Source organism: Hetaerina americana, unplaced genomic scaffold (genome assembly GCF_022747635.1).
Source record: "Hetaerina americana unplaced genomic scaffold, ioHetAmer1.1.p SCAF_1, whole genome shotgun sequence".
NCBI classification, from domain to species: domain Eukaryota; kingdom Metazoa; phylum Arthropoda; class Insecta; order Odonata; family Calopterygidae; genus Hetaerina; species Hetaerina americana.
Window position 1 is genome coordinate 79,413,459 of NW_027286069.1, and position 16,656 is coordinate 79,430,114.

Consider the following 16,656-nt stretch of genomic DNA (forward strand, 5'->3'; position numbering starts at 1 on the left):
GCTCACCAAAAAAAATAGAGGAGTGTTTTTATCCACGTCAAACCGCTCTCGTTTTCTTGTTTGGTTTCCGTGAAAGTAGTTCCGCTCTTAAAACGCTTTTACTTCGTGCTCAACTTTGGAGCATGGGTGACCGCTTCTCTTTGTAACGCCAAATACTCAATTTTTAACAATATTTGGTACGCACTTTCTACACTACGCCTTTTCTCCCGGGAAATCGTATCAAAATGTACAATAAAATAAGTGCTTGCAATCCGTTTGGACGTATTGTAGCTCGTATGGGAACAAATAATTTTGTTTATGATTATTTTTCAGTTTAATGATGAACTATTGCACAGCCAATTAGAAGGATATTCCGAGGTTTGATTTACAGATATATTTCACAATTGTCTTCTTGGGCTAAGGCACACATATACTACAAACTCGGCTTCTGATACGATTAAGGAAAGAGTGAACAATGAAATCCCCAGGGCTCTCTCCGATCTCAAAACGATAACCGATGACATTTTTTAAAGTGCAAGCAAGCATTGCTGAATCTAAAAAGCCTTTAGAAAATATCATACAGGGGCCTTCTAGAAAAAGAACGAATAAGCAAGTTTTGACGAATTCAAACTCACTGCATAGGCCAAGTGGAAAACGGAAATCCTTTCATATCAGCAAAAAGGGACTCATCTACCTGGGCACAAGTACGTGTTCTTGTACTTCTGGGTCGAATAAAAGCGAAAGAAGTTCGACCGACATCAAACGAAGAATAGCTCAAACCAAAAAGGGGTTCATGGCAGCTACTACGATACGTTCAAGGAACCAGGAAGCAGTTCGTCAAAATTTTCGTACGGAGTACGGCACTCTACGTATGAGAGATATGGAACATTGGAAAAGTGGACAAGCGAAGAATAGAAGCATTTGAAAAATTGTCCTCGAGGAGAATATTGAAGATTAAATGGAGAGACGATGTGAGGAATGAACGAGTACATAGAAGAGAAGAAGAGGAAAGGATCATATTGAGAACTCTACGGCATAGAAGAATCAAATGGATTGGACACATCTTGAGGTACAATGGGGTTAGGAACATGATGGAAGGGCATATTTTAAGGGGAGATTCCGCAAAGAAGAACAAGAGACAAATACATAGGATACATTATGAGGAACAGAAAATAGTTATCGGGGTGTGACGGAATCAACACTAAATAGAAAAGAATGAAAGACTGCAGTAAACTAATCTTAGGATTGAAATACTAATGATGAGCGAGAAGGCAACAAATCTTAATAAGCACGGGACTTCCTCATACCCGAATATGGTATACCCTTCAACTCGAGAGAGGGGCTGTGAGAAAGCTCTCGCGAGAGAGAGACGCCGAAAAATACTTGCAGTGGACGCACGCATTCGATTCGTGTCAATTCTATCTGTCCACGTGTCTCGAAACCATTCAAGGCGTGAATCGAAAGCTTGGTTTAGTCTTGGAGAAAGAGCACCCGATACTTACGACTCATCCTATCAACTAGTTATTAATTATTTTCGTGCATGTTTCTTGTGAATTATTGACTGAGGCGACTTCGCACTTCATTCTGAACTGATGTTTACATTTCATCACTCGTCACTTAGTGACGAGTGATGGCCGGACCCTACGTATCTGTCACGTGGGTGCATTCTCTTTGCGCTTAACATTTTCTCTTATTTCTAACCATCTCACTATCTTGGGTGCTCCAACTATAACCATTCCATCTAGTGTGAATATGTTAATCGGACATACGTACCCCTTTGCCTGAATTATATCCTGATCATTTCTAAAGCGTTTAATGCAGAACCTATCCTCTCTCCGTCATCTAGGTTGACTCGTGAAACCATTATGCTCTTCCGTTTGGACTATGCTCGGGCGGATGCCTGGTTTTCTACGACTCACTAATTATCCTATACATCTTTCTAATCAACCAGCCCATCCTAAAATGACCTCGTCTTGCTGGGGAGTATTTGCTCGAACGTCCACAGGCAAAGATTTTCATTTCGTGACTTGAGTCATTTGTTTACAGGCTCTCTCTATTTGTCGTTCGGTCTTTAGATCGGACGTCCCCTTGGAGCGGGCAGAGGTGAGCTAGGGACAGATTATCCAAGACGCCTCAAAAATAGCAGTTGGCAAGCTCGGCGGTGCTTTCTTTCGAGAAGAGGAAATCGAAAGTTTTGAATGGCAACGATCTTAAAAAGGGTGAAGGGGAGCGAGGGTATTCGAGCGCGACGCCCACGGAAAGGAATTGCCTCCAAGAATGCTTATGCCGCCTTCCAACATCCTCGCGTGGCCGGGCACATGCTACCGTTTCCCTGATGTTCCTGCGCATTCCTACGAATTTCACTAAGAGAGGAGCACGTTATCCCCCGCACGAATGCGTTTCAAACTCGGGTGATGATACTGACGGGCAAAGAGAGAGAGGTGGAGAGCCAACCACCCGCAGACCCAACCCCACTCCCCCATTGCCTCCCGCCCATTCAACGCCCTCTCCCGCTCCGATCCCTCTCTAACCTGACAACATGGGGAAATTCCTGCTACCTGCAACGTTGGGTCGAATTCCCTTCCTTTTACTGTCTCTTTGGGGGGTTGAGTGTTTTGTGGTGCATTTTCATGTGGTAGTGATGTTTCACATTCTTGCTTGTTGTGTCCTGGCTTGCGTGTTTTAGGATGGCTTTCGTGCTGTATCCTGGGGTGCAGTTTTTTGTTGTTTTGCGGTGTATGTGTTTGCATGAGTATTGGATGGAGGGAGTTTTGCATGAGTGTGTGCGCTGCTGGGGTGTAATTTTCCGTGTTGTTTTTTGCATGTGGTATTTTTCGTTTTTACGGTTGGTGACCTAACACCCCCCGCCACACGCCCTTGCGGCGGCTTGCGGGGTATTATGTAGATGTAGATGTAGATGTAGACAACCCTTCCTCAACACCGGAGGTGGGAGGGGAGGGTATGAATGCTCTCCTTTTCCCAACCCTTTTCTCTCTCCCTCGCCCCCTATTCATACCCGCCAATGCACCCCATACCCATTTTCCGTGACCCACTCTCGTGAGCTCTCCTACCCCTCCCTTCCCCGCCAGCCCGCACTCTCTCTCTCCCACCCTCTCCCTCCCGGCCGCCTCACCACCCAATAGCCCGTTCCCATTCTCTCTGCCAGTCGCCCTCGCACGGCCGCTCGTAGTGCCACTCCACGCGACCGTAGACGAAGCTTCCTCTCCTCCCCTTCTCGCGGCGTCCGCTTTGATCTTCATCCCTCGCTGGGTGCGGGAGAAGCCGTTGGAGAGAGGAGCGCGGTTGAAGGCAGCTACGACACGAGGCGTCCGGCCGTCTCCCGCGCGCGCACGAGGTGCGATATGTGGCTCGCGCTCCCCTCCGAGGAGTGGAGGACCAAACCATCTGATACGTCCCGGCCATAGCAAGGGCTTTGAGCCCCTCCCTCACCCCGCCATTCCTCTCCTCGCCGCGCACTCCCGCACAAGCCAAACCTCACTCGGCGGAGGGAAGTCGCGTTCGCGGACATGTATCCGTTCGGGCGCAGAGTGAAAAAGTGAAAGTTCGCCGGCACTGGCACCACCCTCGGAGATTCCTTTCCCTCTCTCTCTCATTCCCTCCCTCCCTATCTCACAAAACTTTTCCTTCAAACTCTCTCGCGAACCCGCAAAAAACTAAGATTGCTTCGGGTGCTGGTACCCCTCCGCCTTCCCCGCCCCCCTCGATTTCCCCCGTCCCCGGGGCCATCATCATCCTCCTCCCTTAGCGCTTCCCCGCGCCATCCCTCCTTCATCACTCCTGGGACCCAGTGACTTTTCCGCGAGCAGCCGAGGTGGGGGAGAGAGAGAGAGAGAAGAAAGCGAGGTCAAATTTCTCCCGATCGCCTGACGCCATCACCGCTGAGGTGTTGTTGTTGTCCCGAAGACAGTGAGGCAGGAGAACGGAGTGGTGGAGGAAGCATCGTCGCCCCTCGGAGAGCAGCCTTTTTAGTGACCTTTCTCAGTGGCTCCTCCCGGACGGCGATAACTTCTTTCCCTCTCTCTCCCCCTCCGCCCCCTTCCCGCCACCCTGTGTATAGGTAGTCACAGTCTTCATCGACAGCCCCAATCCGTCATTTTCCCGGTGACCAGAGCGCCCTACCCCCACTTCCAAGAATTTGGAAGGGACCCCATTCTTGCCGCTGTCCTCCGAAACGGTCGCGTGAGAGGGCGGCCGCGGGGACCCAGGAGGTTGCCGCATCTTTCGGTCGGCGCTGCCCGCCGCAACGTTCTAGCCGTCCCGCCATCGTTGAATCCAGGGTGGCGTCACAGCCGTTGTCATGGAAGTGGAGAGCCCCGAAGTCGGTCACGTTGGGAGCCAGGTGAGAGAGTGCGCCAGAGAAACTGTATGTTAACGTTTCCCAAATCGATCGTGTTATTCGTTCCCATCCGGGCCCTTCCCGCCCCCACGCATCCTCAACAGCCCCATTGTGTTCCTTCCCTTACCTCGGCGCGGGGAAAAGAGATTGCCACGCTACAGGTGGGTGGCATGGTAAGTCCGTCGGAGGCCTTGATCCGCGTTTTCTCGTGTGCACACTAATGCTGGGTCGCCCCTTGCTATGCATTCTTATCCGTCCCTTGCGAATGTACCGCTAACTCTTGGCAGAGGAGCTGGGTGAAAGTGCCTGCACGTTGTAACTGCCATATGTTAGCGGGGACTTCGCAAAAGTGTACAATGACGTCGCATAGCTCTCATTCCGGCCATCGACCTCCGTCATTTTTCGATGGTTGAGGTTCGAGGTCCGCCCTCTTCTAACATACAATGTTGGTGCCTTCACGCGGTAGTTCTTACCTTATCTGCTCCTTAAAATCAGCTGGAAACTCCTTCCTTTTTGTTCCTCACGACCTCTTTTGAAAGACTAAATTTTAAATTACTAAGCAAGCTTTTGAGTCTATTCGAGCTATCTCTTTCACTCTTTGAAGGAAGGGCGTGATGTGGTCATGGCCGAGCGTGATTGTGGAATCTTTGACGTCATTCACATCTTCGAAGGAAAGCATGTTGAAAGGGTTGCTTTGTTTTCCAATTTCATTTGCTCGGGCATTGCGGACGACAGCAAGCCAAAGGAAAATGTTGAGTCTTTTAGCAGTAATATGTTTGCCCTTTCATTCTCGTTCGTATTGGAAGGTTAGATGAAGCGCTGGATGATTGTCCCGACCACGGCAAAAACAAAGGCCCAGGTGGTTGATTACACTGGCGAGGAGCCAGATGCAGGCCCAGGCTACTGCCAAAAGGGGAGGAAATAATTAAGCAGTAAATTAATTGGAGATGGATCCCTTTCATTGATATCTCGAGTAGAAAAAAATGAATGTAGATTGAAATTCTGAAAACTGTGCCAGGAATTCAAACAGTGACTGAATGAAGATAAAATGAGACGTCTGAAAAGGACGTCGTGGTAGCCGAGCGATCTTGTAGATCAACACCAAGTTAATCGACCCGAAGTTGTTGTCACTCGGAACCATGCCCTCGGTTGTGAGAATATAATTGATCAGGCGTCACCATTATGTTTCTAAACAAGCATTAGTAGACATAAAATCGGACCCCCTTGTTTTTACATGTGGCTGTCCACAGAAATCCGCCAGAATATAAATCCGGAACCTTCCGGGCAATGACCACTAGGCTGTCACTACTCCTTTCATAGACTTGTTATCCTCTTTAATATGAGGATAATGCATATTCTCATATTTTTCTATTCCATATTATACAGGGCAATACTAATTTTAAATAGACTGATTCAATTAACACAATTGCAACCAAGAAAGGCCTTACAAAACCACACGAATCAATCCGCAGGATGGCTTGATGGGCGAGGGTCGAGTTCATCTGTTCACTTGCTCAGAAAGAACTCAGCCCAGCTCGGCGAGTGAAATTCAAGCATCGAAGTAGGGAGCTAGTACCTTTGCCACCTGCGTTTTCCCAGGAATATATGACCTCAGAATAGTCACTTGGCTTGGATGAAGCTAAGATAGCCTATAGGCACCACCCGGAGTCGAAGCCAGGCTTTCTGACAGTTGCCCAGTACGGGATGACTCAACTCTTTGAAGGACCACGCTCCTTAATTTCTCATATGTGTGATTGTTTTTAGTGTTCAGGAGTTATGGTAAGGAGAAGTCATATTTATCCCCACGAAATCGCCCTCGAACTTAAAATGTTCGTGAGCAAAACAGTATTTATTTGTGATAACTGCTGCGTATGAAATCAACGGCAGAAGCTCGAAGAAGCGTTTGATTACTGCTCAGAACAGAATAAGGTGAGGTAAGCATATCTATTATGAGGGTTTCATCAGCACAGATTGTTTCCTGGTTGGTTTCCTGGAATGATTTATGGCCACCCTAAGCTTTCATGTTTACCTGCGACTTATGGCGTAATGATCTCTACTCAGAATATATTTCACATTTGCTGAGAATAATTACGTAATAACCGAAGGCAATAATAAGAATGCGTGTTGACAACTGAATAGGACCAGATAACTCCGTCCTTATTTCCAATGTTATGGGACGGAACTATTAAGAAAGGAAGATAAAAGAGCGGTGGCGGAGAAAAATATTTCTTTGTGACTAAAGAGACTCGTTAAAGGTTACGGAAGTGAGTTATTTTTCCCTGAGGCTAAGTCAGCCCGGTTTCCTAGCGTTAGATAATTAACTTCACGTGTGCGATGTTTTCCGAGTAACAGGCATATGTTTATTTCCATAGCGGAAGGCACCCTCACATTTCTCCCCGGTACGAGGTGTGTCCAAAAAGTATCGGGACTTATGTAATTTCGCATAGTTCATAATGCACCATGAGTTCTTGTTACAAGGTCAAACGATAATCAAGAGTACTGCTTTCAAGTTCAACGCCATTTGCACGAAGCATCACAAAAAAAACTCTCATCTCTGTGGCGAAACAATCCATGGATTTTGCATCTCGAGATAATGGACCAGCTCACACTTCACTACTTGTACTTGTATTTTTGGCCAAAAACAGCACTGTAATGGCGTTCCAGCCTCCATGTTCACCAGATATGTCCCAATGTCACTTCTTTCTGTTCCTAAAAATAAATAGAATCTTAAAGGGCGTCGTTTTAAAAGCATATATGAGATTAAAAACGCATCACCGAGAGAGCTCAAAGCTAAACCAAAGATCGAGTTTAAGAAGTGTTTCGAGGATTAGAAAAGGTGCTGGCATAAATGTATTGCATCCAATGGAGACCACTTCGAAGGGGATAATACAGGATGAATAGACCTGTATGTACGAATAATTAAAATTCTTTCCAAATAAATCATTCCCGGTATTTATTGAACTCACCTCGTACTCTTATAATTATCGCAAGTGAGATAACTATTAGTAATACGTAGATATTAGGGAAGGAGATGGACGGCAGAGGTAATTAGTGTCAGAAGGGATAAGTAGGTAATATGGTATTGGTAGGATGTTCATGGAATGGATGAAGGGTGGACAGAAATCTGGCGTCGGCATGTGCCTACTATTAACGAAAGGCCTCGATGGGTCCACTATTTTAAGTTCCATCCAAAGGACGGCGTACTCACTTAAAGTGCTCTTCACATAGAGCACCCTAAGTAAGGATCTTGATATCACATAAAAATTCTGCCATCTCCGGGATTCGAACCAGGGCCCTCACCATTAGCCTCCTCGCCATCCCGATTCCCATTAGTTGCTGACGCCTCTGATGACCACTCGCTAGCGCAGGTTATATATTTAGTTTCTCGTCAACTAACACGAAAGTCAATGTACATCCCCATCTAATTTACCCAAACGGACTATAACTGATCACAATTATAAGGGGCAATAAACTTGACCCAGCTCTGTCATTCAATTACGTCTTAATCTAAATGGGTGGGGTTTACACAGAATGTTTTGTAATGCATTAAGAATTTTTTCGTAGGAAATTGCCACTGAAAGTGAATTCGGCCATCATTTCGTAGATGCTTGATTCTATTTGAATTTCCGATATTGCCAAAAGAAATTTTCATTGCGTGTCACCAAGTTCGGTACTATTTAGAATGCAACCATACAACTGGCTGAAATCTGTGAGCGTGGTTAGCTGCACACATATATGTGGCATTTCCAGGTTAATTCTTGAGCTGTAAAAGTTTCATGGAAGGGGAAGAGCGCCTTCATCACAGCATCGAATGTCATGACGAAGTCGTTCCACACGAGTGCTGATATGAAACGACGCAAGCACTTAGCAGAAAATCTAAATATCCATCAATTCTTGGTACACTAGTTTCCACACAATGTATATCTCCCGAGCTTTTGAAGAAATAGCACTTAAAATAATTTTCAACTTACTCACTTCATCCTCTGAAATTAAAAATCCTATAAATCTGTAAGCGGTTTGTAGACCTGTAGAGGACTTGTGCGACCCATTCGATTGTTTGGTGTTTCGGTTTTCGGGTGTTTGGTTTTGGCATCGTAGGTGACCACAACAGTCAGTCCGCCGCCTTCGCACACAGCGAGGTATAATTTAAATCACACCGCTGGTATCTCCTAATGTATACATTAGCCATGTAAATTGAATTTACCGAGCTGAATAAAAATAAACAGAATCTCGTCGACGTTGAGACTGAGTCGCAACCTCATTCCAAGGGTCACGGGTTTGAATCCAACTCCGGATGTAGATATTTTACTGAGTATAACAAGGAAGATACATGATTAGTTGGTTATTGCGATTAAATAACTGTAGCCCGCAAGTCACGATTCACCTAAAACGAATAAAAACAATCTCTCGAGCGTTACAAACGTGGAAACTGTAGGGCAGATATTCGAGTACGCTCCGTTCTACTCTACACAAACTAATGTTCACGATGTGAACATGACCATTGAATTTGAAAAGTGGCAGATATTAATTGCCTTGAGGGTGGAGACGTACGATGGCCGAGTTCATATGTAATTGTTTATGATACCTGAGAAGCATCGGAGTCGGCAGAATACTGCCGCCACATAAATCCGATCTCCGCGCGGTTGAACGATCGCACTTTCGTGCGACCAGCGAAATGTGGTGATGCTCACCCAGATAAGAGACCTGCCGGGGAAACTTTCGCATATCAAACAACAAATTATCAATTTAGGGAGGGCGTTCGGACCTGTTGCGTAATCCTTTTTATCTCTTGCGTAACATTTTAAGGCCACCATTTTTGCATACATCCCGCCCGTTCATTCTCTCGCGTTTCTTCGATCGCCCTAAATGAGGAGATATACGTAAGTATGCCCCTTGCTCACCTGATTCTATTGCTCGCGCTTTTCCCTCTCACACATGCGCAAATAAATTAACTTCTCTTTAATTCTTACATTCCAATCCACTACCCTTCCGTCTCTGAAAATGTGAAATAATCGAATTCTTCCAATCGTTTGAAATAGCTTGCTATTTTGAGCATAGATAAAACAATTCGCGTAAATTAGAGATACTGTATGTCCCCATTCTTCAACATTTCGCTTGAAATACTATCTACGCCCTCGGCTATTCTGTTCTTCAACTATCGTATACTTTTTGCAACCATATTCAACTTATATAAATTGAAATGTGACGTTTCATTAAAGTAATTAATGAAAGTGACTAATTAAAACTATAAATATAGAATCCAAGAGGCGAACGTATTACTGTTAATGAGGTGTGAATCACATGATTTTATTCGCGCATATAAATGCTGTTATGGTCATTTTCACTTGCTACGCGCTAATGATTGATGCTTGGACATTCGCTACATGCTAATTAAGGATGAATGGATTCCTGAAGTTGAATCAAATGCATTTTAGGGGAATTTTCGCAAGTATTTGGATCCGGAATGTGGGATGGATAAACAGATTTACAATTGTAGTAGATTTAGGGATACCTTTTCCGCGCGGCCCATAGATGCGCGAAAGTGTCAAATTGTGATTCCCCTTTCTTATTGAATTACTTCCCCATTACTCGCAGAGGAGAATGCGGTTGGATGTCACGGGCAGTCACCTCGGAGGAAAAACTTTGCATATAATTTTTCAATGAGGAAAAAAAACACAAGCGAATTAGAATTGCGTGATTGAATCATTAGTGATTCGTGAGGGCACGTGACATTATAATATTTAAAGACATTATACCATTAGTGACATTATATGGATGATTAAGTCGGAATTTTGTCAACCTCCCATGATACGACGTGTAAAATAATCTATAGCTTTGAAAAATAATTTGGTTATCTAGTATTATTTTCTTAAGCCACGACAAAACCGTGACCTCCCCTCTGCTCAATCTAAAGTTATTAGATACGCCCCTGGTTCCACATATCTCTTTTCGTTGACGGCTTTCCTTTCTATCCCCTGACAAAAAAAATACAAAAGCAATATTATTAATCCAAGCTGATTTAGGGTAGAAAAGCTATGCTTTGCTTCACATCAAATTCAAAATTAGCCCCAAATCCAGATATAAAAATTGCAACAATACAAACAAACAATAAATTAATAGAAAATCCAGTAATTAAAATCAAATAATTTAACCAAACTATCAAATGCACGCCGGAAGTAACCAGATTTGAAGGATGAACCAAGGCGGATATATAGTAGTGTGTAGGAGCACATTGGGCTGCAGGGTACACGCGTGGGGGAGTTTAAGAGAATGCATCGTCCTACCGCCTGCGTTGATGCCCACTGGGGACAGCAAAAAAGGACCTTCAGTCCCTTATTTTGTTAAGTATTACCCCTCCTCAAGACTGATTGGAAGCAATGTGAAGGGCTTTTACTTTTTCCTTGGAAAATTTAAATCCCTGTCCACTTCCGGCCGGAATGAGCGTACGAAAACTAGACGCACCACGCGCGTGGGATTTCATATTGTTCGTTGCAGGTGGACCCCTTAAACGAACCCCAAGGGCGCTCTCACACTTCATCACCCTGGAAGATTTCTAAAGAAGATTGTGGTTGCTATTGTGGTTGCTATATCATTGTCCTTACAGTGTGACACAGTGGGAAAAGTTGCCACACCCATGGCTGTGTTTAATGGCGTACTAATTGCACTTGCAGAATTTTAGGTATTTTGCTGATACATGTTCACTAAAGTATTTGCCGCATGCCGAGTGGTCTCGGTTTCAAGCTGCTATGCATTGGGGGAAGGGGGGTGAGGATGACTGTTGTGAAGTGCTTGTATGTAAGGCTAAAGACACTGGGCAAATTAAAAGATAAATGCTATGTTATGTTTTCTTCTGCCAAGGGCCATCTTTGCTCATCGTTTAGTGCATTGTCATGTAGAGCAATTTTCCCTAGAAGTCCTGAAGTGAAAGCCATGCAACGCACTAAACCCTCAATAAAATCGAATATTACCTGAGCTTGAAAAAGGGATTGTCATGCCAAAAAATATGACGAAACAAAGGAAATGTACGGTATTGCTAAGTGCGAGGCTATGAGAGCGCTCTTTAAATAATTGCCTTCTAAAACTCGAACAAATTCCGGAACTCTCAATTTTATGCATAATTTTCTTCGATAGTAAAATTCGCATTCCTTTCGTAATTTTTTTTTGAATTTTTTCCATTTCCGAATCAGAATTTAAAATGCGCGCAAATCAATCCCCCCCGTAATTTATTTATGGTAAAGTATGGAAAGAATGATTCCTGCATTCGTGAAAAACGATGTATCCAAGCATTATCCGCAATGCCAATTTTATTGCGAATAACCGCTTCCGCGCTGGACGTTTTTTCGTTTGACGTTTTTTATTGCATGTCAATTTCCTCAATAATCAGCGCATGGAGCCTTGTTATTTTAGGTTGCGGTTTTCACCATCTCCCGTGTGTTGTTGGTGCGTAAACCCATCTCAGCGAAGGATTACTGCGACGGTAGCTCACGTCGTCATTGCCGTTAATCGCAACTGCCCTGTTTTAAAATTTTTTTCATGCAAAGAAAATTAACCCGTTTCCCGTTTTTAACTAGATGCCGCGAAGAACAGCGTGGCACCGCCCCCAATCAAAGCCCATTGTGGGAGCCTCCCTCCCCTCACTTTAATTCCTTCAGCGACTCAGGCCGTTGGCGTCATTTCGGCCCAGGGGGAGTATCACGGAGCTCATTCCGCTGAACGGCGGGAACCGGCGGTGCCCATCTCGTCGTGTTTTACATCCACGGGATCGAATGTTGGACGGAGACGGAAAATATAAAAATAAAACGTGAGAATAAGTAGTTAACTGTTCTTTGATCGGATACCCTCGATTTGCGAGTTGAAGTGAGTAATTCATGTACGATGTATCTAATAATTGACTATGCAATTTCCTGGAAAGTGCTCTGATACCTAATAAGTGAATATTTAGTAAGAGAACCATTCCCTGGCTTCCTTTGACTACTTATTTTTTGTTGAACAATAACTAATATTTAATAAGATTTTCTTAAACGTATAATTTTTCTAATCAAATATTGGTTTACAAGTGTTTGAACAGAAAAATGTTGAGAGCTTCGAAGATATGGCAAATCAAAAAAGTAACTTTTCCATAGCTGAACATCGCGGAGAGCTATTAGTCATCATAAAACCTTCCTGCCTTCCCGTTCCAGGGTTATGGGTAAATTCACCGAGGTGAGAGTTAAGGAGGCTAGTTGAACGGTATGAGATCATCATCAGAGCTAAATTTCTCCCCGGAACATATCTGTAACTTTGCGGGAAATTACTTCGTAAGAGCACACAATAGCAAAGTCATCTCATAACACTGACAGACAATCTTATTTTAAGCGAGAGCTATTATATTTACACTAAAGGTTTCGCATACCTAACTTAATTATTGTAAATGTTGTGCTGCGAATGGCGTCCATTTCTTAATGCTGGGATTGTGTCTTGGAAATCATACAGTTTACGGACTGCTTTGCTGCCTCTCTATAGGTTTTTAATTTTAAATTATCCCGGTAATTTTCTTTACAGAAATGGTAACGTACGCTGAATACACTTGAGTTTTTGTAATGCGGTAAAAAAAATATATGTTACTTTTTGCAGTGTCATTCAATGCCACAGGTTTAAGATATTTTTATATCTATTATCTCTCCTTCACGACTTTGGTTCGCTCCTTCAATTCACTCTTCCGTTATCCGCCACCTTTTGTTGATGCTGTCTATATTTACTGCACCTGCAATCGGCATTGCTGACGCGGAATGGCAGTGTTTTTTGTCGAATTCATCTTTCTCGCATAAGGTTCTCAATGTGAGTGATATTAAACGTGTCCATGGTCTACGATTCAGGTAATGGTTAATGTAAAAACAAAATATTATGAAACACATCTATGTGGAAACAAATCACGCCCGGCTAACAATCGGTGATATTCAGTCATCAGCTTATTTTTCCCGCCGGAATTGTGCATAGAATTTCGGTAATCAGAGTGCACGTCATTTGACTTGGAGGTGGCGGACTGATATCTCAATTCGTGTAGGAATGTTTGTGGGTCGTTTTGTATCAATGGAATCGGTGGATGAGGGGTTCAATATAAGGAAAACTGGACGAACATACAGCACTTCTAAACACGGTCGTTGATATCAGCTTCGTCAACATTCACGTAAATCCCTTGCAGTAGACTGGAAACGATATTTTTTAGCTATGGGAAGACAAGATTTTATTATTCTTCCAGTGAAGAGCTGCCATTCCTGCTAATGGATGACGTTTTTGGTTTGGGAACGAATATTAAATACAAGGACCTTGTGTTTTGAGCACAAAAATGCCATAACAAAGCTGTCTCTAATTCTATTTTCCAACCAAGTTTTCTCTTGGGGAAACAAGACATTAACCCCGCACAATTACACTTGCTACACCATGAGAATTATGCCTCAAATTCCTCTCACTGCAGAAATCATACACGTCTATATAGAAGTGACTGGGAGGTAGGAACGCTTAGCACCGCCCGCTTAGGGGAATTACGTAAATTACGTTTGAACCTCTCGCATTTCAGTCGCGCAATTTTCCTGAGCGTGTTTTTCACGCCGAGACGCACGTGATTCTTTATTACTCAACATAAACCTTTTCGGTGTTTCACGCACAACCTCTCGGAGGTTATTCGTTGAGATTATTTTATATAACCTTTATCTTATTGTTCTTATTTTTACCTGCAGCTCGCCTCGTATATGCAAAGGTATTTTTAACACTTGTAAATCGTAGTCCATTTAGTACCTGCAGTTAAAAATATCTTTATTGTTTCAAACATTTTACATATTTATTGGGCTCTGATAATTAAGAAAAACTTCAATTTGATGTTGAATGCCTGGTTTTGATTCACCCTCTGCCACAGAACCTAGCGGCGACTTCAAGCGTACCCTGTAGTAGTATGAATAAAAATAAATGATTTTCTGTTCAAAATCGTTTTCTTGGAGACGAAGCCCGACAGAAGAGCACGGTAGCTACTCTACTGCTCTGCTAGTGGTGCCTTTGGGTTCTGGTATAAGCATGCCGAGTTCAAACCTCGGGCGATGGCGCCTCAGGTACAAGCCCATCTGAAATCCTAGAAATGAAATTTTCTAGTTCCTAGAACTTCTTGGGAAACCGAATCGTAACAAAGGAACTTAGCATCCCATATACACTGATGTCCCGTCTCACCAACATCATCTCGCCGATCGTTTCATGATTTAATCATTTATTTAGTCCCACCGTTATTGGTAGAAATAAATTTACGATATTTTTATGAAAATACTCATAAATCCACCAGTAAATGAATATTGATGATGACTTAAATGTAAATGGCCAAACTGCAGTAATCAATCCAAAGGTTAGTTGGTGGGTTTTAGAGCTCATACTGAGCTGGCGGGTGAAATTAACGCATCAGGAAAGGGAGGCAGATTCCTTTCCCGTAAATAACAATTAGTTTGTGAATTACTATGCTTACTCATCAAGTGACCGATGAACATTAAAATGTCGGCGAAACCGACTCTGAACGTGGGAATATTTCTAACCTTTAGGTTGAGTTCGAGATGAACTCTCTCTCCACTCTCGCCATCAAAACTATCCTCCGGGTGGATGAAACTGGATGAAAGCGAGTGACGAAGCAGAGAGAGCAAATGGGTGATACGTAACTGCGGGTCGCATCGAACCGAAATCGGGTGGCCACGCGATGGTTTTGACGTCGCGAGAGTTCGTCCGACTCGAGGCTGAAGAGGAGTACCTACTCATTCAGAAACATTTGTTTACTCCAGCGTGGAGGACGAGTTTTCCGTTACCTTGAATTAGCGCGTTCTTTTGAGCCTCTACGTACTATCGTCGTCATCGCCCGCATCGCCGCGCTGCAGGGCCGTGCGGAAACCGGACTGGCTTTCTCGCACCCACGGATGCCAGATTTCAGATCAGGTCTCACTGTGTGGAACGAAAGAAGTGAAGGTGGGGAGGAGTTGGGTGCGCGAGGCGGCTAATACACCGGCTTCTCATGTCGATGACCCAGGTTCAAACTCCGACGAACATTTTTCAGTTATAATCCGATCCCTACTTGGATGATGTGACGCGATCAGCATTTGTTTGATACTAGTCAACATCAGTATTTGATGTTTTTTGGCCTGCTGGATGTATGGATAATACGTCCAGCAGGCCAATGTTTCAGGTCAGCGATTTTGCCCCAAGGGCGATGTAATGCTCGCGACAATAAAATCGATGGCTACCCACAACTTCCACAACATGGTGGGAGAAACTGTGTATTTTATATTGTGGAGCGTTTGTTAAGGGATTCATATTATTTTCGTGGTTTCGCAAGGTGGGCAATGTTTTCCTACGGGCATCCCTTTCTATCAATACCCCTTAACCGCTGGGTTACCGCTGCACGGTACAGGGTGAGCCAGAATGGACTCCCTAGTTTTAAAAAAATCACTGAACAGCGCGCAGGTAAATAAGCGGAGTTGGAGTAGTGACTTTAGCTGGGGAGAAACAACGTCATTTATAGAAGTGACCATGCCGTGGACCGGTAAGTACCGAGGAAGTATCTTTGTCGTAAAAACGTTCTTTAAGAGAAATGATTGTGTGGTGGCGACGCAGAGGGCGCTGTGGTCTAGCGATGAAGGGCATTTTCACCTATCCGGCAAAGTAAAGAAACAAAATTTTCTTTACTGGGTGACTGATAACCCCCGCGAACTTTAACTAAGACCTCATCATAGCTTCAAAGCGACAGTTTGGTGCGCTGTGTCTTCCATTGCAATTAAGGGGCATTACTTTTTTTAATCTCGAGGTTAAACTGTAACTGTGAACTCTGTGCGCTTTGTGAGATGCTGGAGAACTTTTTACTCCCCAAAATGGAAGACTATGGTGAGGAATATGACACAAAAGCCTTTTGGTTTCCACAGGATGGTGCCACGGCTCACACCTCCCGTCGTTCACTCAAAATCCTGCGAGAACAATTTACCGGCCGCCTGATCTCCTTACGAGGGGATGTTCCATGACCCACTCGCTTCCCGGATTTGGGCCATTGTAATTTTTTTCTTTGGAGATTTCTCAAATCTGAGGTTTAAAAAGTTCGACCAAGGATCTTGGAAGCTCTTGAGGAGGCAATTACAGATGCCAACGTTGGGATAAAGCAAGATATGCTGAGAAGAGTTCTCGAAAACTTTTTTGAACGACTCTATATGTGCATCGCTCACCAAGGTCGTCACCTGGATGAAATAATTTGCAAAACATAAGGAAAATTTGAAAAAAAAAAACAATGAATGTAGTTTTCAGAGATAAAAATCTTTTTTAATTATCTT

At 43.8% G+C, this 16,656-nt stretch overlaps 1 protein-coding gene across 1 annotated transcript in view; it reads left to right on the forward strand.

The window, feature by feature from the left end:
- The first annotated feature begins 3,171 nt into the window (after positions 1 to 3,171).
- The window catches only part of LOC139693770 (venom dipeptidyl peptidase 4-like), a 38,492-nt gene continuing 25,007 nt past the window's right edge, over positions 3,172 to 16,656 (forward strand). The window contains exon 1 of the mRNA XM_071592044.1: positions 3,172 to 4,339. Within this exon, the coding sequence (XP_071448145.1) occupies positions 4,298 to 4,339 (42 nt within the window). The 5' untranslated portion in view covers positions 3,172 to 4,297. The remainder of the gene's footprint in view (positions 4,340 to 16,656) is intronic.